The sequence below is a fragment of the Muntiacus reevesi genome, chromosome 2, assembly GCF_963930625.1.
Source record: "Muntiacus reevesi chromosome 2, mMunRee1.1, whole genome shotgun sequence".
Lineage (NCBI taxonomy): Eukaryota > Metazoa > Chordata > Mammalia > Artiodactyla > Cervidae > Muntiacus > Muntiacus reevesi.
Window position 1 is genome coordinate 270511739 of NC_089250.1, and position 21267 is coordinate 270533005.

At 42.9% G+C, this 21267-nt stretch overlaps 1 protein-coding gene and 2 pseudogenes across 1 annotated transcript; 2 read left to right on the forward strand and 1 right to left on the reverse strand.

The window, feature by feature from the left end:
* Window positions 1-21267, forward strand: part of LOC136157574 (zinc finger protein 678-like) — a 322340-nt pseudogene that overhangs the window by 71624 nt on the left and 229449 nt on the right.
* LOC136157581 (zinc finger protein 724-like) overlaps window positions 1-21267 on the reverse strand; it is a 322253-nt pseudogene that overhangs the window by 70479 nt on the left and 230507 nt on the right.
* On the forward strand, window positions 8811-9758 carry LOC136157576 (zinc finger protein 79-like). Its single transcript, XM_065919419.1, has one exon. The coding sequence runs from the start codon at window positions 8811-8813 to the stop codon at window positions 9756-9758; it is 948 nt and encodes a 315-aa protein (XP_065775491.1).

Consider the following 21267-nt stretch of genomic DNA (forward strand, 5'->3'; position numbering starts at 1 on the left):
AATATCTCAGAAACAATATTCCTTTTTCTGATGAACAGGTCTTGTGGTCTCTAAGCCAGACCTGGTCACGTTTCTGGAGCAAATGAAGGACCCCTGGAATGTAAGGAGAATAGAGACAGCCATATACCCAGGTATGTGTCTATGGATGAAACCGATAACTCGTGTGAGAGGGACAAGCATTGTGGAGGAAGTCATACTTTGTCGTGTGGTTTGAGAAGATCTGCTTCAGTGGAGATGATTTTGGATTAGCCTAGGTTTACTATTGTCACTGTCATAGAGCATCATCTCCTGACCCATTCCTGATTCTTTTTATCATTTGTGTATTTTTTCTCCAATGATTAATTTTCGCATTTGCAGTTAGAACCAAAATATTTGTCTTCGCCTGGAGAAACCTGCATGACCTGATAACGCGTCCATTTTGGGGAGGTTTTAGAAAATCTGCATATTTCTGAGTAACTATATTAAGCCCTTTTAAAAGTGCTGATTCTGTCCCTAGTCAGAAGTGTGTGGGTGGAGCTGTGAAAAAATAGCCAAACTTCTAGGAATACTGGGGACAGATGTTTTTTGTTTTCTACCATATAATTTCCGGTCCACTGGAAACTACACATATGACCTTAAAAATTTCATACTCAAATTCTTTCTTAATTGCACTGTTATAGCCATGCTTTCCAGGAAACAAACTCACTGAGAAGGAGTAGTGCAGATAGTGCAGTGCAGTTTATTACACCGGCGGGCCCAAGACAGAGTCTCCTCTTAGCCAAGGGCCCCAACCAGCATTTGTGAAAATCTTTTATGCCCCATGTGTATGTGTCCAAACCCACCACCCCAATCCCTTGATGCTTACAAAGGAAGGGTCAATACAATCACAATAAGCCCATCATTCACGTGTTATGTGTTCAAACAGTTAATAATCAATAAGCCCATGGTTACATTCCAACCAGTTAATAATTGATAAGCCTGTGCTTTCATTCTGATAGATAGTGTCCGGAGGCAGGGGTGATTAGTGTCTGTTTTCTCTTAGGTGATGAGGAACCTGGATATGATCTTCAAGGTTCCCCTGCCCGGAAGGGGTCTTATCCTTCCATTGTCTTTCCCACAGGCACTAAGTAGAGAGTTCAGAGTCCACTGCAGAGGTGGCCAAGCATGATGAGCACAGACCGGCCTGAGATGGAGTTCACGCCCTATGAATTCCTTCTTCATTCCTCCCTCTTGATGCTCTTAACTCATATTACGAGCATCATTCATAGGGATACATTGCACCCAGGCTCTCCAACTGCCAATTAGGGAGAATGACATCAACCTTTGGGTTACAAAGTTCATAATACATTGTACAATTCAGGGTCCACAAAGCAGAACTGTCAAGGCAACTCTAACAGTGGTAAATATAATTTTCCACAAATCGCTCTTCACCCAAGATAGGACGGAAAACCAGAAAAGAATGCTCTCATTTGACATTGCTTTTAGCTGGTTTTTCATGTCATCTAAAGTAGTCGATGCATTGTCAGATAAGTCAGGAATGTATACACAACATTCAACCTTAATTATAGCACAGGTCCCTCCTTGAGCAGCTGGGAGTATGTCCACAGCCATTCTATTATGAATTAGTACTTTTCTCATTTAGATTTGCTCTTCATTTAAGGCTTGGATGGCTTCTGTTCTATCTAGGAGGACCTGTTTGTGAAGTTAGTCAAGGCCTCTACTTTAACCATAATATATTTGTTGTCCCTTCAGAGGGTACGAAAAAGGCAGCAATATACTCATACCATTGAAACACAGATGTTGTCCACCTAGATGTAAATAAGGTAGATTTACTGGGGCTTGTTGTGGGTTAGGCTTTTGCTACACTGGAATTTTTATCAAATGTAACCCCATGACCCGAGTCTATTGACTGTAGGTCTTACACAAAGAGAGCAAGGAGAGGTTATGATTGACAAGAGAGAGGAAAATCTCTTTGTCATCCCAGAAAAGAGAAGAGTGGTTTAAAATCTGCTTGGCGGAGAGGTGACACCCACAAAGGAAGTCCATCCTTCACAGACAGAGGCATAGTCCTACATACCCAGAAGTTGTAGGTGTTCTGGAAGTCCGTGTAGAAATGTGCCCATGAGGTGTAAACGTTGTCTTGAGTTGAGACAGAAGTTAAATTCAAAATCACGTTGATGAGGCCAAGCAGCAGGAGTTGATTGTGCGGCTTCATCCTGAAGGGGCTCGTCCGGGATCTTCTTTTCCTCATTCTTAAGGATGGTCTTAGTCTCTCGAGGGTCAGTGGGGTCCCTCTGTGCAGTCCACTCAGCGTTTTCTGGGTCTGCGTGGTATGCTGTCTTCACCCTCGTATGATGGATCAAGGGACAATACGTGCAACGTTAACTGCAGTAGGAGTAGTTAGAATAACATAAGGGCCCTTTCACCAAGGGGCTAGCAAATCATGTTTCCAATCTTTGACCCATACTTGGTCACCAAGTGTAAACTCATAAATCTGTTCCCCAAGGGGGAACGACACATTTTCTTGTACAAACTTAGTTACCCGATTTATTACCTTATCCAGTTCCATCTGCTGTGAGATCCTATCCCCCCTTATGTGAGGCAAATTTGTTGACACCTGTTTTATTATGGGAGGACGCCTCCGATACACAATTTCGTATGGAAAATAGCCTTGGGACTGTGGGGTCATCCTGAGTCTGAGCAGAGCCATCGGAAGCAAGTCCATCCAGGAGCAGTCAGTCTCTCTGATCCACTTGGAGAGTCTCTTTAAGTGTCCGGTTGGCTCATTCCACCATCTCAGAACTCTGGGTCTATATGCAGTGTGCAGTTTCCATTTGATGTTTAAAGTTTTGCTTACTTGTTCTACTAAATCAGCTACAAAAGCCGGGCCATTGCCTGGTCCAATGCTGGTAGGAGATCCAAATCTGGGAACCATTTCCCTAAGCAGGCACCGGGCTACTTCTGATGTTCTTTCAGTCCAGGTAGGAAAAGCTTTTACCCATCTCGGGAACGTACATACCATGACCAGCAGATAATGGTAGTGTCGGTGAGGTTTCATTTCAGTGAAGTCCACTCCCAGGTGTTCAAGGGGCAGTGTTCCTTTCAGCTGAATACCCGGAGGATTTTGTCTGAATCCCCGAGAGGCAGCATTCACCTGTGAGCAGGCAGCATGGCCCAGGTGGGTCGCTTGGTGTGTCTGGCTTAGCAGTGTGTGCCAGCTCCTCCAGTACCAATAATTTGCCACTTGGCAATTCCCACCATCCCTTTTCAGTCGTGCTGGCCCCTTCCGCTTTGGCTAACCTGACAGCCATTGTCCTTGTTTTATCAGGCTAGTGCCATCAGTATATAGGACCCAGTTAGGGTCTGGAACCTTGAGCCCTTCTTTAAAACAAACCCCAGATACCTTACCATCTCTTTGTAGATCTGTGCCTTCTTCGACACCGGGTGACCTGCTTCCATCAACAGCCGGAGCAGTGCTTTTGTCCCTTTCCAGCATTTTCCTCGGTTTCGCAGCCAGCAGCAGGTCATCCCTGTATTGTAGGAGCCAACATCCATACTCTTCCGGATGGAATGAGTCCAGGTCAGAAGCCAAGGCTTCCCCAAAGATGGCTGGGAAGTTTTTAAACCCTTGTGTGGGAGTCCAGATGAGCTGTTGTTTGGTGCACCCCACTCGATCTTTTCATTCAAAGGCAAAGATGGGCTGTGACGCTGGGGCGAGGCATATGCAGAAGAAGGCATCCTTGAGATCTAGGCAAGTGTAAACTTTAGTTCTCGGTGGGAGGAGGCTAAGTAAGGTATAGGAGTTTGGAACAGTGAGGTGTAAAGTCACAGTAGCCTGGTTGACTAGCCTGAGATCTTGTACAGGCCTGTAGTTCTGTCCTCCTTCCCTGTTGAGGGGCAGGATTGGCATATTCCAAGCCGACTGGCACTCCAGTAGAATGCCTGCTTGTTTCAATCTATTGATGTGGGCAATATGCCTGTTCAGGCCTCTATCCGTAGCGGGTACTGGCACTCTAACTGGGATGGTGCGTGGTTTGAGTTCCATTATCACTGGGGCGTGATGTTTAGCCAGCCTGGAGGGAGGGGGGGTTGTCTTCCACCCAGACCTCAGGGAATAATTGAGTTAGCTCCCTCGTGCTCTTCTGGCCCACCCGGTTCTGCCTTCAGACGCTCATGCAACCTGCCGGTCAGCATAGCTGAACCAGAACATCACATGGTCCAAGACTGTTTCTCCCTTAAATTCCATTCTGCCTTGGTGGGCTTGATCACGTACGAATGAAAACACAGATGGGTTAAATATCCCATGTCCCAGGCCATCTCCGGAAAAGCCAATTCATACTCACTTCTGTATCCCCCTCCTTCTATCCTAACAATTCTGAGGGGGTCAAGAATTTCAGAGAATACAGGAAACCTCCTGTGGGAGGGCAGAATACGAGCATAAAAGGACCAGTTTCCTATCCTAACAATCCCCTGGCGATCACTTGGTAATAATTTTCCCGAGACGGGGTGACAAACCTCCTAAATGACCATCACAAATTTCCTTCCTAAACCCTAGCACACTACTACCTGTGTACCAAGCAATCGCTGCCTGCCTATTCCAGGCTCCTATTCCACTGGGTCCCCGCTCCTTCTAGTCCCTCCCAGGGGGGTGATCAGGCCCCCTCTTCTACCCTGCTGGGTGGGTTCCTCCTCACCTGAGCGCTCAGTTCCCCTGCTGCCGTCCAGTACCTGCCGACGTAAAGGTCCTGGCGTTGAAAAGCAGAATCCTTCCAGAGGGGCGAGGCGCCTTCCCCCCTCTAGGATATTCAAGCTACAAAGCCTCGGGGTGGCCTCAAATGAGACCTGTCTCCTCAAAGTGAGGACCTTCCAGGCCAATGCACCAAATGTCATAGCCACGCTTTCAGGGAAACAAACTCACTCAGAAGGACAATGCAGATAGTGGAGTGCAGTTTATTACACTGGCGGGCCCAAGGCAGAGTCTCCTCTTAGCCAAGGGCCCCGACCAGCATTTGCGAAAATCTTTTATACCCCATGTGGACGTGTCCAAAGCCACCACCCCAACCCCTTGATGCTTGCAAAGGGAGGGTAAATACAATCACAATAAGCCCATCATTCACGTGTTATGTGTTCAAACAGTTAATAATCAATAAGCCCACAGTTACATTCCAACCAGTTAATAACCAATAACCTGTGCTTACATTCTGATAGATAGTGTCCGGAGGCAGGGGTGATTAGTGTCTGTTTTCTCTTAGGTGATGAGGAACCTGGATATGATCTTCAAAGTTCCCCTGTCTGGAGGGGGTCTTATCCTTCTATTGTCGATCCCACAGGCACTAAGCAGAGAGGTCAGAGTCCACTGGAGAGTTGGCTCAGCACGATCAGCACAGACAGGCCTGAAATGGAGTCCAGGCCCTATAAATTCCTTCTTCACCTAAGACACCTCACTAAAATGAGAAAATGCAAATCTGAATTTTATGTTACAGCTTCTTTTTTTTATATCAACTAACATTAAATGTGTTAAGTATGTTTGTCCCAATTCATTAATGTTAAAATGCTTTAATATATTTATTTAACTCACAGTTTTTAAACAAATTATTGACGTCGGAGATTAGAACATTTCCTACAGTGCTTTTTTCTGACTGTTCTTCACTATTAAGCTTATAGATTATATAGAGAAATCTTTAAGAAGAAATTTTTCTGTTCCAATAATGCTCTTTTACAATGTTAAGTGAGATTTGCTATACAGAAAGAATAAGAGGTACATATACACATTTCCCTTCTTGAGAAGATTTCCTTCCCATCTAGGTCACCACAGAGCGTTGAGTAGAGTTCCCTGTGTTCTCACCATATTTTTCAAGTCTCATTTCTCATTTGAATTGTTAAGAACTCTTACCTTATTAAATCTATCTTATTTGTTGTGAAACATCCCAGGACTTAATCATTAATACCATCTATTTCTGATTAGTTCTAGGTCAATATCATTTACTATTTTAGACTCTATTAGAACATGCTTAGATAACAACGTGAGTGGTAATTGGGTTAAATAAATAGCAAGCATTAGCATTTGTAAAAACCTTTTGTTTGTAAATTTGATTACTTAAAGCAAAATGTACTCATTACACAGTTCAACTTCTCCTCGCTTCATTGTTCCTGTACGTTTCTATCTTGACTTCTCTGCACCATACTCCTTTGTCATCTCATCTTGTCCAATGTTCTGTGTTTGTGGTCTCTGTTCTGCAGGCAGCAGATCCTAGTTCCTCTTGCTCTGGCGTCTGCTCCGTGGTGGGTGAGGTGGTCCAGAGACTTGTGCCCTTATGCCCTTGAGAGGGGGTTGATTGTTACTATTGTGACCAATGCCTGCCCGGATCTTGAGGGCCGCTTCGCCTTTCCTCTGTGGCTGTCACTGTCTGTGGCGGGGTCTGCTTCCTGATTGGTGGAGCAGAGGCCCCAGATCTGAAATGAGCTCTGCTCTGATCTGTGGTGCTTCTGATCTAGTGGGACTGGAGCACACCCACTGGGAGGGAAGCCACTGAGTGTTGCTCCTCTGGGATGTTCTCCTCGGAGAGTGCTCTGCGTGCCATCTCTCACGTGCTGTGCCAGCTCTCATGTGACCCTGTGTTGGCATTGATCTTGGCCCCACCTGAACCATGGGTATGCTGGCACTTGACCCTGGTGTCTCTCAGATGTTGTTTTCACCAGGTCACCAGCAGAGATCCACTGGTTGTATCCCAGGTGTACATTCATTGGGGAGTTGGACCGGCTGCAGTGCTATGGGGGCAATGTAGACTGACCTGGCCCAAATGCCACATGTGCGGGCCTACAACATCTACAGTTGCTAAAGCCAGACTGGTCTTGACTGCCAGAGCCTCATTTCCATCCAGAGTTCTGTTGGGGCTGAGTTTACCAAGCCAGTTGTGGGGTGTAACACCATGGTTTGTACAGATGCAAGGAGAGATCTCAGCTTTTCTTGCTTAGTGACAAGGCCTTGGGGCTCAGCTGTGGTTTCAGCACCACCTGTACATTGGGACCACCCACAGGCGTGTGTTCTGAATGTGCCCCTGGAGCCCATGAGTCTGTCCTGGTAAGGAGGATGCTGGGGAGGAGGAAGCAGCTGTGGGGATCGTGAGATCACCCAAGTAGGTAGGAGTCATTCCTAGTGCCTGGAAATGCAAGGACAGGCAGAGGGGCAGAGAGGCTGCAAGGAGGTTTTTCCCTTCGGGCATCACTCAACAGCACCGCTCTGCTTCTCTGGTGGTTCAGGCTTCCTCCACAAGCATCCCATGTGCAGAGCTCCTCCCTCCCTCCCGTCCACTCAGGATGTCTCCTCACGGCCAACTGCAGTCCTCTGCCTGGGTCTGCTCTCCAAAACCCACGTTCCAGCACCCAGCTCTTGTCTGCAGCGGAGGACACTCTCAGGCTGGGTGGGCAGGGCAGGGATCAGTACCCTGCGTACAGGTCTCACTCTGTCCTGCACGCTAGTTGCTGTGTTCTCTTCCCACAGAGAACGAGGGTCCCCTTCTGTTCCAACTGAGGTCCCCCCAATGAGGGGCTTCCCTGCATGTGGAGACCTCGCCTCTCTTCAGATCCCCCAGGGTTTTGCGGGTCCCATCCAGATTCTTTTCCTCTTCCCTTTCCTCCATCACTCTCTTGTCCTACCTGCCTCAGCAGGAATCTTTCTTGTCCTTTCAGATGTCCAAGTTCCTCTGCCCATGTTCCACAGGGCTCTGTGAGAATTTTTCCACTTCAAGATGTATTCTTGATGCTTTTGTGGAGACAGATGAACTCCACGTCTTCCGAATCCTCTGCCCTCTTGACTCCTTCTATCTCGGTTTTAGGCTTCATCTAGCCAAGTGTATGCCAATTTTATGTATATTGTAAACTATATTCCCCAAGAATAGTAAGTAGAATAACTTATTATTTGGTATCTTTCAGCTGTGTCATCTCATGACACCCAGTGTTTGAGGACCCAAAAGCCAGGCTTAGAAGATTTACTCCCAACAGTAAAGCCAGGAATATATGAAAGATATCACCTTAGAAATTTACATTTAACCAAAGACTGGGAATCTATGAGGGCATGTAAAGAGCGGAGAGCATGTTATGATGGACACAACCAAGTTGGTTCAGTTTCCCATAAAGTACACACTACCGCCAAAAGAAATCAAGGATGTGAATCAAATAAGGAAAAACCAATTTCAGATGGCCAATTTCAGTCATCAACATCTGCAGTTAAGTGTATATTTGTCAGCAAAGATCCACAGCATCTCTTGAAACATACATGTTCTCTGAAGGGAAATGTGGGAATTCTGGAAAGTCATCTAGTCTCTACTGGAAATACTCATTCAAACCTAAACTCTGAGCATAGGTGTCTATTAAATATACATTCAAACATGTCTGGAAACCAGAAACTTAAAGATGAGGGGGAAAACTCCCAATACAATCAATTTGAGGGATCCTTTAACAAGGGTTTCTTGTTCTCCAACCAACAACTATTTTCTCCTTTTTCCAAAACCTTTAATATTGATAATAATGGGAGAGACCTTATTCAACCATCATTGCTCAATACATATGGAGTTATAATTAGTGTGGAACAACTTTCCAAGTGTAACAAAATGAGGAATGCCTTAAGCAGGAGCTCTACCCCCAATAATTACGAGAGTATACATGATGGAATGAGAAGCTCTTCGTGCAATGAAACTGGGCATAATGTTGACCAAGGCTCATATCTCGTGAAACAACAGGGGCATCAATTTTCAGACAACAATTCTGAACATCATAAGTGTAGGAATATACTTTATCAAAGCTCAAGTCTTACTATTAAAACTTCTAAGAGTATGGATATTGGAGAGAAAACCTATAATTGTTATGATAATGGTAAAGTTGTTAACCAGTCTTCAAAACTTATTCAACAGCAGAGAATTCAGTGTAAGCGAAAACATTGCAAGTGTAGTACATGTGGAAAAGTCTTTAGTAACTCACCCAATCGAAGTAGACATAGGAAAGTTTCTACAGGAAGGAAACATTTCAAATGTGCAGCATGTGGCAAAGCCTTTAATCAGAGTTCATCTTTAACTGAACATCTGGGAGTCCATGCTGGGGAGAAACCATACAAATGTACAGAACGTGACAAAGTCTTTATCTGCTCTTCATGTGTTACTCAACATCAGCAAATTCATACTAGGGAGAGACCTTATGAATGTACAGAATGTGGCAAGGCTTTTAAGAAGAGTTCAAATTTAACTCAACATCAGCGAATCCATTCCGGGGAAAGACCTTATAAATGTACAGAATGTGGCAAAGCCTTTATCCGTTATTATTTTCTTAGTCAACATCAGCGAATCCATACTGGGGAGAGACCTTATAAATGTACAGCATGTGGCAAGGCTTTTAAGCAGCGTTCAGCTTTAACTGGACATCAGCGAATCCATACTGGGGAGAGACCTTATAAATGTACATCATGTGGCAAGGCTTTTAAGCAGCGTTCAGCTTTAACTGAACATCACCAAATCCATACTGAGGAGAAACCTTATAAATGTACAGCATGTGGCAAAGCCTTTATCCGTTATTATTTTCTTTCTCGACATAAGCGAATCCACACTGCGGAGAGACCTTATGAATGTACAGCATGTGGCAAGACTTTTAAGCAGCGTTCAACTTTAGCTGGACATCAGCGAATCCATACTGGGGAGAGACCTTATAAATGTACAGCATGTGGCAAAGCCTTTTCCCGGAGTTCAAGTCTTTCTCGACATCAGAGAGTTCATGCTGCAGAGAAATGTTAGAAATGTAAGGAATGTGGCAAAGGATTTCCTCAGAACCATCACCTCCCTCACAATCAGAGAATTCATACTGCAGAGAAACCCTGGAAATGAATCAGTGATAAAAAGTTTGGTCCTTAATAAACAATTTTGAAAAAACGAGTGTTTTCTTTGGATAGATACATGAATTAAATAAAAAAAAATGTAGAGAACTGCTTAATCAAACATCAAAAGTATCTCAATACCAGAGAATTCATACTAGAAAGCATTTCATTTGTACCACTTTTGTTGAATTACCCGAAGCAGAAATACTGTAGCAAGTATTCCATAAGTAAAACATACAAAATTGATATGTTAGTATGGATCACAAGATGAAGGGGTGGATATTTGCAGAGGTATAATTATTATTAATGTATCCTTATTTATGTTAACGTTATTTGAGATTATTAAGGAAACAAAACGAATGTAATTCTACTCTGAAATTACTACATGCTGTGATTTGTTTCTACTGTACATATGAACTTATGTTTTTGAAGGTTGTTGCCCAATGGTAAGAGAAGCCCTTCTATATGAAGTGGGAATCATTTACATTTATTCTCCAATTTACAAGATGAAGAACACAGTCATGTTATATGCACACTAAACTTCTGAGTGGATGTATTTGTCACTGCTGAGAAACACCTCTGTGGTCACCATGATATAAGTGTTCAGGGAATAATTCAAAGTAAGACAGAAGTTTGTTGTAAGTTTTCAATAATTATGTCAGTTGCTTTTTAAGCATAAAACAAGGATAGTTCATGAAAAGCGAAGGTATTTTTATAACAGCAACATAGAGAAATCATGCATATTATCTGGCAGGCTTGAAGTAAGTACACCTTCTCTTCTATCTGATGTAAGTATAGAAAACTATTTCTGGAAATGTCATATTAATATAATTAATGTCCATCCATGTTTACTAAATTAGCCTCCATTTTGTAAACGATATAAATCACATTCTCAGATCATTTCATCAGAGAAACAGGAAAGTTTTACGAAGCTTGTAATGTGTATTTTAATCAAGGATCAAACAAGAATTGTAAAAGGTTTTATTCCATCTGTGTAAAATTAATGTATCTTAATGAATAAAAGTGAATGGTTTTTCAGTGTTACAACGGATGTGGAATGAATGAAGGGTTAACGCACCACCAGCATTAACCTCTCCCACCTATTTAAGGTTGCAGGAAATTTAACGTAATGATAAACTCTTTGTAGCACAGGGGGATGGCATCTGTAGAAATTAGTTTCTTACTGCCGTTAAACCTCTCATAACTTCATATATTTCCCACCATTTCTACATTGTATCTCTTCTCTGATTTTATCTACTTGGACATCGTGGTGGTTCTAATAAGGATCATAGAGAGTACTGTTAAGAGCTCCCCTGAACTGCTCCATGCTGTTGCTGCCTCAGCGTCTGTCTGGGGAGCAGGCAGCCTGCAGGTCCTTGAATTCACACCAGTCAGTCCTGTGAGCACCTGTACTAGATGACCCCTTCCTTGGGACCAGCAGTCTTGCTGAACCCCAGGGTCTACTGCACAGGCCCCCCTTCAGTGATACCCTCTGAGCTCATCAGAATCCTGCTCGTCTTTGTTTGAATGGACTCCTTCACACTCAGCCTGTGGGTGCCATAGCACTTCACACAGGGTCAGGTGTGAACCCCAAGTAGTGGAATTTTCTCTGCCTGGTTCTGGCCTTGACCTTCCTCAGGGGCCTTCAAGGCTTGCTGTGAATTTTCTGAGAACCTAAACTCAGAGTCATAAACTCACCTTCTGCAATTTTCCTTTCTTCTTCTCTTAGCTTAAAATTTTCAGGGGCTCATTTAAGCAAATGTAAGTTTAACAAAATCACAAAAAGAATAATCAGAAGCCATGATGGGAAAATTCTGAGCCAAGATTTATAAAACATTACCCTGTATCATTCTTAGCACATGTGTCTTGTAAGGCTTAAAGGAACTGTTTTCTCATGGCCTTGGCATACTTTGAATGCAATATTAAATATCTGAAGATCCACACATAATATAATTTATATAACACACATTGAATACAAGATATAAATATCTGGAGGTATACATGTTAGCAGTGAGAAAACCAAGAAGGAATATGTGAGCGTATGTGTATTTCTACACATTTAACTTAGAGAATTTAGAAATGCTAGATCAAAACTGGTCATATCAGTTGCAGATGATTTATTAAAAAGTATAAAACTTGTCAATTTGTGGATTAATCTGTTTTGCTACTTTTCATGGAATTCATTTCCTTAAATGTCAGGAGGTTATGTTTTTTAAGGAACTTCCACACGGCCCAGCCACGTGACTGCACCAGCTTACATTCCCTCTAGCCATGTAGGAGGTTCCCTGATCTCCAAGCGCCTTCAGCGTTTATGATATTATTAGTGGGCTTTTTGCTCGTTGTTCTGACCGGCCTGCGGTGATGCATCCCTGTAGCTTTGCTCTGCATTCCTTATTGTTCAGCTCTGGTGAGCATCTTCCTTTGCCTCCTGCCCATGGAAAGAGCAAGCTGCCCGCCCAGCCTCAGCAGCTGTGGGGCACAGGCTCAGTCTCTCCACAGCACGCGGGGGATTCCTGGGCCAGGGGTGCGGCCCTTGTCCCCACAGGGTCAGACGGGTTCCCACCGCCGGTGACCAGTCTGCTTAGCTCTTTTTCCTTTTGAGACATTTATTTATTTATTTATTGGAACATAATTGCTTTACAACGTGGTGCTGGTTTGTGCTGTATGACGTCATCAGTCAGCCGTGAGTATACATAAATCTTCTCCCTCTTGGCCCTCCCTCCCGTGGTCTCCGTTTCGCCCCTCTCCTCAGCACAGAGCACCAAGCTGAGCGCCCTGTGGTAAACAGCAGCTTCCCACCAGCTCCCTATTTTCACCATCGGTTCAGTTAGTTTGCTCAGTCGTGTCTGACTCTGCGACCCCATGGAGTGCTGCACGCCAGGCCTCCTTGTCCATCACCAACTCCTGGAGCTTGCTCAAACTCTTGTCCATTGAGTCAGTGATGCCATCCAAGCACCTTATCCTCTGTCATCCCCTTCTCCCCCTTTCAATCTTTCCCAGCGTCATGGTCTCTTCAAATGAGTCAGTTCTTCATATCAGATGGCCAAAGTATTTGGTGTGGTTAATGTTCTTATGTGTGCTCAGTTGTGTCTGAATATTTGTGCTCTCAGGGACTGTATCCTGCCCGGCTCACCTCTGTCCATAGCTTTCCCAGGAAAGGATACTGGAGTGTGTTGCCATCTCTTCTTCCAGGGGATCTTCCTGAACCAAGGATTGAACCTGCATCACGTGGATATCCTGCATCGGCAGGCAGAGTCCAGTCCTTACCCCTCAGTCACCTGGGAATCTAGTGAGAAATATAGAAGAGATTTAAAAGGTCCATGACTACTGTGGGTTTCAAAGGAGGGACTTTGAATATACTAAGTCTAGACAACTTTCAGGACCATGAAATAATTTGTGTTAAACTTTCATGATGGACACATGTTATTAAACACTTATCTAGAGGTATGGATTGCAGATTCCTAAAAGAGGAACACAGGGGTAAACTAGAGAGTTGATCTATTTACTGCCCATGTAGATTCAGCAGTGGTAACAAATGCTCGCTCTGGTGGGGAAAGCTCAGTAGGGAGATTGTCCACACGTGGGAACAAGAGGTATATGGGCAATGTCTATACTTTATTGTCAATTCTGCTGTGAACCTAAATCTTGTACAACGTTAGTACTGGTGAATGCAGACTGAATATTTTTTAGAATACATAATATGAGAAACATGAATATGGTTCTATTTTCAATTTTTCCTTGGTCATTATACTTTAAAGATGTGGGAAAATAGAGCTCTCTAAATGGAGCAGACAACAAACTGTAGCAGTTGATTCATAAAAGCTAGAAAAACACACACAGGAAGTAGAGCAACAACATTCTCAGCTGTTAACTCATGTGTGATGTAACTTATGACAACACCGATCATTACTTCCTTAGTTGGTCATCAGAGAGCATTTAGGGCATCGTTTTCAGAGGCATTTGGCTCCGCCCATACACACTGTGAACCTAGCATGTCCTGCTCAGTTCAGTTCAGTTCAGTTGCTCAGTTGCCGTGGACTGCAGCACGCCAGGCCTTCTGCTGCCCCTGGTTTTGTCAGGGGAAGCACACTTATTGAATCCACCCACCCTGGCCAGGCACCATAGTAACCTTTTGCAAGAGCTGTTTTGTGACAGGAGATCCTGATAAGTAATATGGAACTAATAAGCCACCCCCAGCCGGAAGAGTTGGGGAAAGGTTAAAAGGAGACACCGCGTGTCCGTCCAGTTCCCAAAATCCCTTTTGCTAGCGTCCATCTTGGCTGAGCGATGCGTGGGCCACCAGGAAACCCTCTGAATTCGAATGATTGGCCAAAGACCACCCGGAAACTAATCCCATCACCATAAAACCCACGACTGGGAGCCACGCGGCAGAGCAGTTCTCCTGGTTTCCCTTACCCTCCTGCTCTCCACCCAGGTGACCTTTCCCAATAAAATCTCTTGCTTTGTCAGCACATGTGTCTCCTCAGACAGTTCATTTCTGAGTGTTAGACTAGAGCCCAGTTTCGTGCCCTGGAAGTGTTCCGCCTTCTTGCAGCCAATGGCGACTCTGGTGGGCACTCTTCGTCGCTGCGACTGACATCCTGACTACTTGGGGTACTCAGGGGCCAGCTTGCTTGCCAATGGACCAGACTCATCAGCCGCAACTGGGACCCTTTTGTCCCTGGTCTCCTCCTGACGTGGAGAACTGGCCAGAGTGCCCCAACCGGTAAAGGACAAGAGACTTTATTGACCTCTCTCCCCTTCCCTCTCTCTTTCCTCTCCTTAGCCCTTCCTATCCTTCCAGTTTATCAAGTCCCCTGGTCCTGGATGCAGGAATCTGGTCGATGGGCCTCAGCTTGAGCTGAGGATTGGAGACTGATCACCTCCTTTTGGCAGAGAACTCGAATTTTCTGGTCTGGTTTCTGGTAGGGCCGAGTTCTAGTCCTCCATTTTCTGGAAGCCCAGGAAAAGTCCTGTAACACCTGGGTGTCTGCAGGTGGCAGGAGACGTCTGTTTGGCCATGCCTTTTGCCCCCCTTTCCCGCCTCCTCCTCCTTCTTCATTCAACCTGGCTTCCTTTCCTCCTTCTGAAATCTTTGAAGACATCTAAAGTTTTGTATCTCTATAGAAGATTTTCTGAGAGACTGTATTCTTGTATTTAAGGGATGTCTGATGAGGACCGCCAGGTTTATATGTGTGTGTTTTAACTCTGTTCTGTGTTGTGATTTGTGACGACCATTTTGCTTTGTCTGGCCACCATTTAGACTTGCCATCATTTTGCTAGAACTTGATTTTCTTTCCCTGTGCCTTGAGACCAGGGCCCTCAGGAAGAGTTATCTAGACCATCTCTAACTCCTGAGACTGAGAGAAAAAGGAAAAAAGCCTTTAAAAATGTTATTTATTTAAATTTTATATTGTAATATCTAATTCATGACCAAACTTAGAAAATGAAGCTAGATTTTGCACTGTGTCTGTCTAAATATGTCTTGGTATGTCTTTGTCTCTGGGTAATATTTTTTAGGTTAATTTGTAAATGAGCTCTATTTAATTGGCTTTAAGAAAAGGTAAGTGCTTACAAATAAAATAATTCTAAATTAAACAATAGATTCATAGTTCAGGTGAACTGGGAAATATTCAGTATTAAATACCTGATATTAATGTTTGTTTGTTGACCTAATATAGACATGTCTTAGAGTAATTAACATCGAGTAGAATATTTTCATTGTACCTAGGTTTAATATAAGTTAAATATTATACCTGTTACAAGTTTATCAGCAAGGAAATTACCTTGAGTGATAAAAACTTCTAAAAAATGTAAACGAGGTATGAGTTTGTATATAAACTCTATTAAGAATAAGTATTCTTTAAGAATATCTGTCTACAATAGTCTCCCCAGATTGGCATAACTTGAATTTCCAATGGTTGTGCTAAACTAAGTATTGGAAGTTTATTAAATAATTAGGTCATTTCCAAATGAAATAAGATTTTGAAACATTTACTACTAAACACTGATTTCCTTTTACCAAAAAACTAAAGAGATTTGGGACTATAAATGAATAATCTTTGATGGCATCCTAAAATGGTTTAAGAAAGCAAGGGTTTTAGAAATTTCACTGGTATTTATGCTCACCAATCTATAAAATGCTAATATAAAAGTTAGCTCTTGGTTGCTAAAGGAAAGCAAGAAGTATGCTTTCAGTAAAAAAAAGGGGGGGGGGGTATGAAAAAATACTAAAAAGAGTTATGCATGATCAGGATTTTATAAATTTGAACTACGATTAGTTAGATAAATGGATTTTGTTAGAGGAACCACACAGTCATAAGAAAACTGGTTAGAGCCAATTAGGTCCAAGATGGCGGAGCTGACTTTCACTAGACCTTGAGCCTTGGTATTTATGCCCATCGTGACATATCAACAAGCTAAGTGATACACCCATCAACATTGACTAAATCTGAGCAAATGTTCTAAATGCATTTAATTGATCTTTTGATAAAACTTCCTAAATCAAATTTTTTTGAAGTTCCTTTGACCTCTAGCTAACTCTGGGGTGCTTCAGAGGGCCCCTGAAACATCCCAAAGAGAGATATTAAACTGTGTTTATTTGGTTGGTTAAATTACATGAAAAAGATTATCAAATGAGTAATAAATCTGCTCATGTTATAATGTATGGTAAAATTACTAATACAGATATCCTAGAAATTATATGGAATTCTTAACATTTTGATATGTCTTGGTGTTCTAATGAGAAACCTGATGACTTCACAAAAGTTGACAAAGGACTGAATGAACCAGCGAATATGCTTATAATTTTCATGGTTTCTATCTGAAAAATTACAGGTTTAAATCTTGTGTTTTCCAGAAGTAGCGAAAATCTTCCTCTCAAACTATTATGAAAATAATTTGGTAAAATTACACGTTATAAACAAGGCAAGTATATTTTCTCTCTATCTGACTCCTCCAGAAATTTGAAACTCTTAGGTTTCCAGTAAGTTTATCAAATGAGCTAGGAAGGTTATCTCATAACAGGTACAAAAATCTCAAAGAACTTTTGAGACCTTAAAAAGGGAAGAGTTCACCTAGATTTGTTAGACAAGATCTGTGATAAGCCTTTGGTGTGACTTTCCCAGCCCTGTTTTATATTAAAAGTTCAGTCTGAGATTCTATAAGTGTTTCAGCAAAATAAAAAGTCTATAATCAATTATGGTTATATAAATCATCAGACCAAAATTAGTGAGAACAGACTTATTTTGCAAACAAACTAGCCTTAATTTGGTTGTATTTGATAAAAATGAGGGTAACTTTAGGGAGAAAAAGATATTTCAAAAAATGTTAAACCTCAAGTTGTTAATGGAGGTCTGCATGTAGTAAGACTCATTTCTTAGATAGTTCTTTGCTGTTATGTGATATTAATGCAAAATTTAATTGAATTCTTAAAGAACACCCTAAGTTTGCTTCTGAAGCTTATCTCAGTAATCTATCTTTGGATGAAGATCAGATGCCCCATGACCTGCAACCAGGACTAGAAAAAGACATAATTTAAGGGACCTGTCTCCAAGCTGAATGGAAGGACTTTTTATCAGGTACTCTTTACTAGCTCATGCACAATGAAACTGAAGGGAAATTAACTCTTAGATTAATTCCCACTTCCAAAGTCCCCTACACTGGATTGGTCTATAGAGAAGACAGCCAACCTGATCTCACCTTAAAATGATGCTCAAACAGGAGAAACTACAGTACACCAGGATGAGAAGACAACAACATCAGAGGTAGACAGTTTGTCCAAGATGCTGGACCTGATTCGTATGATCATTTATAATGTTTTCTTGACTTCTTAGACGTTTGCATATAAGTCAAATGCTTTTCTATCATAGGCCTGATCCTATGCTAGTTTTAGAAATCAATCCAACTGTTGGGTTTGTGGCCAATTACCTGTATCTAGTTCTGGGTTACCTTGGTAAATTTCTCTACTACAAGACTCTAACTGTTTGGCCCTGAGGAAATTTTCTTTAAAAAATTATAGTCATAGTCATGTCACTGTGATACTACCAGACGAGATCCCCTCACTGGGCCAATTAATAATGCCTACTCTGACTCTGGCATAAATCTGAGCCTTTGTCTATTACTCAAGCTCAATCAGAGCAACAAGAAAAGTTTCAGCAAAGGAATAAGAAATGTCCCACAATTATGAGATAGATTTATATAGATAGCACTAGGCTATGGTAATTTAGGTTTAAAGTCTCCTCTGTGTTGAAAACAATTAAATCATACTAAAGATAATCAGTCTAGTAACACTAGAAAACTGGGCTATGTGCCTTATAGATGGTGGTGCCAATGTATAATTTCCCTGAAAGATAAAGATTCATACAGAATAGACTAAGTCAGATGACCTGAGATATACTGGGCTACATCTAATGGAAGCTCTTAAGCCTGACTTGTGACTTTACTAATACTGCTGGCTATGTTCTTTGTATTTCACCTGTTTTACAAAATTGCTGTTTCTTACACTGCCAAATGCGTGACTGAGGCCTCTGATAAAATAATATATAGTTCCCTATGAGATCGATGATGATAACAGTGTAACTCTAGATATGAAAAAAAGCAACAAGAGGGAATGTTTTCCTGGACCAAGAGGCTAGTAAGACAGGTGGTCCAGAGAATTTTGGATATTGTTTTATGGCCTAGTCCAGTAACAGCACGTTGAGTGGCCTGTCAACAAAATCTTTGCCAAACCTGAGAATGGATATTCTCAGCACCATGAGATAAAATGGTCATGAAATACCCCCCTCAAAATCATGGTCAAGTTTATGAGAAAAAGGGGCTCTGCCAACTGAAGATTGACACTTGCCATCTACATCTACAGAGATTAAATCATGGCCACTGCAACTGCTGACTTTCAACGGCCCTGAAAGGAGTTCAAGGTAAAAATCAGGAATGAGGCACCCTGTGCTCTGGAAAAAACTGACAGAACAGGCCTTCAGATAGTTAGATCTTTTCAGGAGATTTTATGAGTCCCAATTCTTGCATCTTCTCATACCTAGAGAAACACTGACATCATTAATGGTGACATCTGCTTTGACTATTAAAGAAAATTTTACAATTAAAAGTCAAAATAGAGTAGTTATGTTTCAGACATCCTGGAAAATAATGAGGTGTTACTATGGGTGTAATTTCAGATTAGACATTGTATTGCTAAACACTTGAGTTTTCTGAGTCATGTCAGGCTTAGGTGCCACCATTCTCAAAACAATGTCTGCTGGAAGCTAGTAACGTATACCTTACTTTTTATAAAATTAGGCAACTGGCCATCTGGCTAAAAGTCTCCCCGAAGTGTCCAGACTGAGTTTCAGGCCTATTCTTCTAAAAGAAAAAAGAGAGATTTATTTTGTCTATTAAAATTCCAGTTATCCCTCCTCCAGCTACTACTAATTAGGTCTGTTACAACAAAATGGCAGACCAAGGGATTGAGATTTTAATCATACAAGGCTCAGATCTAGGACTTGGAACACAGAAATACTTCTAATTCAGTGTCTCTTCTCCAAGCTGAGGTAGTCCTATGCCCCATTTGGACAGGAAGTTATCACAGTCATAGTTGCCTTGTTCCCTAAATTAAAACTGAGTAGGACTCTGTGGGGTGGCGACTCTGGAGAACAGACCTGCTGTGTGTTCTCCATTTCTCATCTGTAGGATATAGGCTTCATTCAGCCTCCTTGTCCTTCCCTGAGTTCCAAAGGGTGGATTCAAATGATTGCTAATCAGGGAAGGGAGGGAATACAGAAACAGAGGAGAAACAATCAAATGGTGGTACTGCCTTGAGACAGGGTCCTGGTTCTTACTAAAAAAATATCCGTAACAATGTCTTTGAGTCCTTCTACAGAACTGGAGCCCCCACCTAGGTGGAGGATGGTAACTTCAGACTAAACACAAGATTCCTGGAGCACAGCTCTGTTGCTTCACCACCAGCCAATCAAAAAAAAAAAAAAAGTCACAAACCCTGCGGCCCTCACCCCAAATGTTGCCTCCTGTTTCTGGGGACCAGCGATGACCATCTTGTTTGGTCTCCTGTTTGGCCCCTGTCTATTTCTTCTCTGAGAGGTGCCAACATATTCAAACTAAATTGCTGTTATTACAAGGGTGAAAGCTGGTTTCAGATGTGGAATACCCCAACTTAGATCAGGTAGAGAGAGACTTCTGCTCTGCTAGGCAGGCCTACGCCCAGGCACAGCACGAAGAAGTTACAGAAGAAAGAGACCTCTGTCCCAATTCCCAAGAAGCATCTTGAGCATGAAGTCTCTCAGCGGGGAGCTGTTAGGGGAAGCACACTGACTGAAACCGCCCACCCTGGCCAGGCACCATAGTAACTATTTGCATGAGTTGTTTTATGACAGGAGACCCTGATAAGGAATAAGGAACTAATAAACCACCCCCAGCCGGAAGAGTTGGGGAAAGGTCAAAAGGAGACACCGCGTGTCCGTCCACTTCCGTCCACTTCCCAAAATCCCTCTTGCTAGCATCCATCTTGGCTGAGCGATGCGTGGGCCTTCAGGAAAGACTCTGAATTCGAATGATTGGCCAAAGACCACCCGGAAACTAATCCCATCACCAGAAAACACAAGACTGTGAGCCACGTGGCAGAGCAGTTCTCCTGGGTTACTTTACCCTTCTGCTCTCCCCCCAGGTGCCCTTCCCAATAAAATCTCTTGCTTTGTCAGCACATGCATCTCCTTGGACAATTCACTTCCGAGTGTTAGACTAGAGCCCAGTTTCGGGCCCTGGAAGGGGTCCCCCTTCCTGCAACAGTTTCTTTTCCAAGAAAGCGGGGAAGGAAATGCCTCCAGGCTCCTGGTCTCTGAAGTTGGAGGTGCCACGCCTGCAGAGAGGTGGTCACAAAGCAAATCATTTTGTGAAAACCTGTGTCCCCAGGCTGCAGAGGGGTGCTGAAAAAAACTAAGGACAAGGGAGATCTTTGGGAAGAATTTTGCAAGTAAAGCCTGACAGGAACCCAAGACCCCCAGGTGATTCCCACCACTCACTCACCTCTCCCCTCCCAGACCCCAAGGGTACAGTCAGGCTGTGGATCAACACAGGCATCCTAGAAAGAGCCCCTCCCCAGGGCATCAGGTTGACCTTCTTTGTTTCTAGAAGTTCCCTCCCTAAACACTCCCTTCCTGAGTTCTCCAGTGTGAGGTTTCCCCTCAGGGCTCTGAATGCGGGTCTTCCTCTTGCATTTTTTTCAAAACCCTCAAGGCTGGGTCAGGTAGCCCAGAAGCAGGGTCCATTGTCTCTCGTGAGCTGTTCTCTGTAACTCGAAAAGGAAGGAGAAGAACTAGCCCGGACGATCTGCAAATAGTGTAGAGCACCAGGATGTGATTAGCATTATCAGGTTAGTCTTGATTCCCCACTACAGATAGGGAACACAGAAAGTCAAAAAG

Bases quoted from the DNA above. Each gene is read 5' to 3' on its own strand.
- LOC136157576 (XM_065919419.1), top strand. From the start codon at position 8,811: ATGGATATTGGAGAGAAAACCTATAATTGTTATGATAATGGTAAAGTT.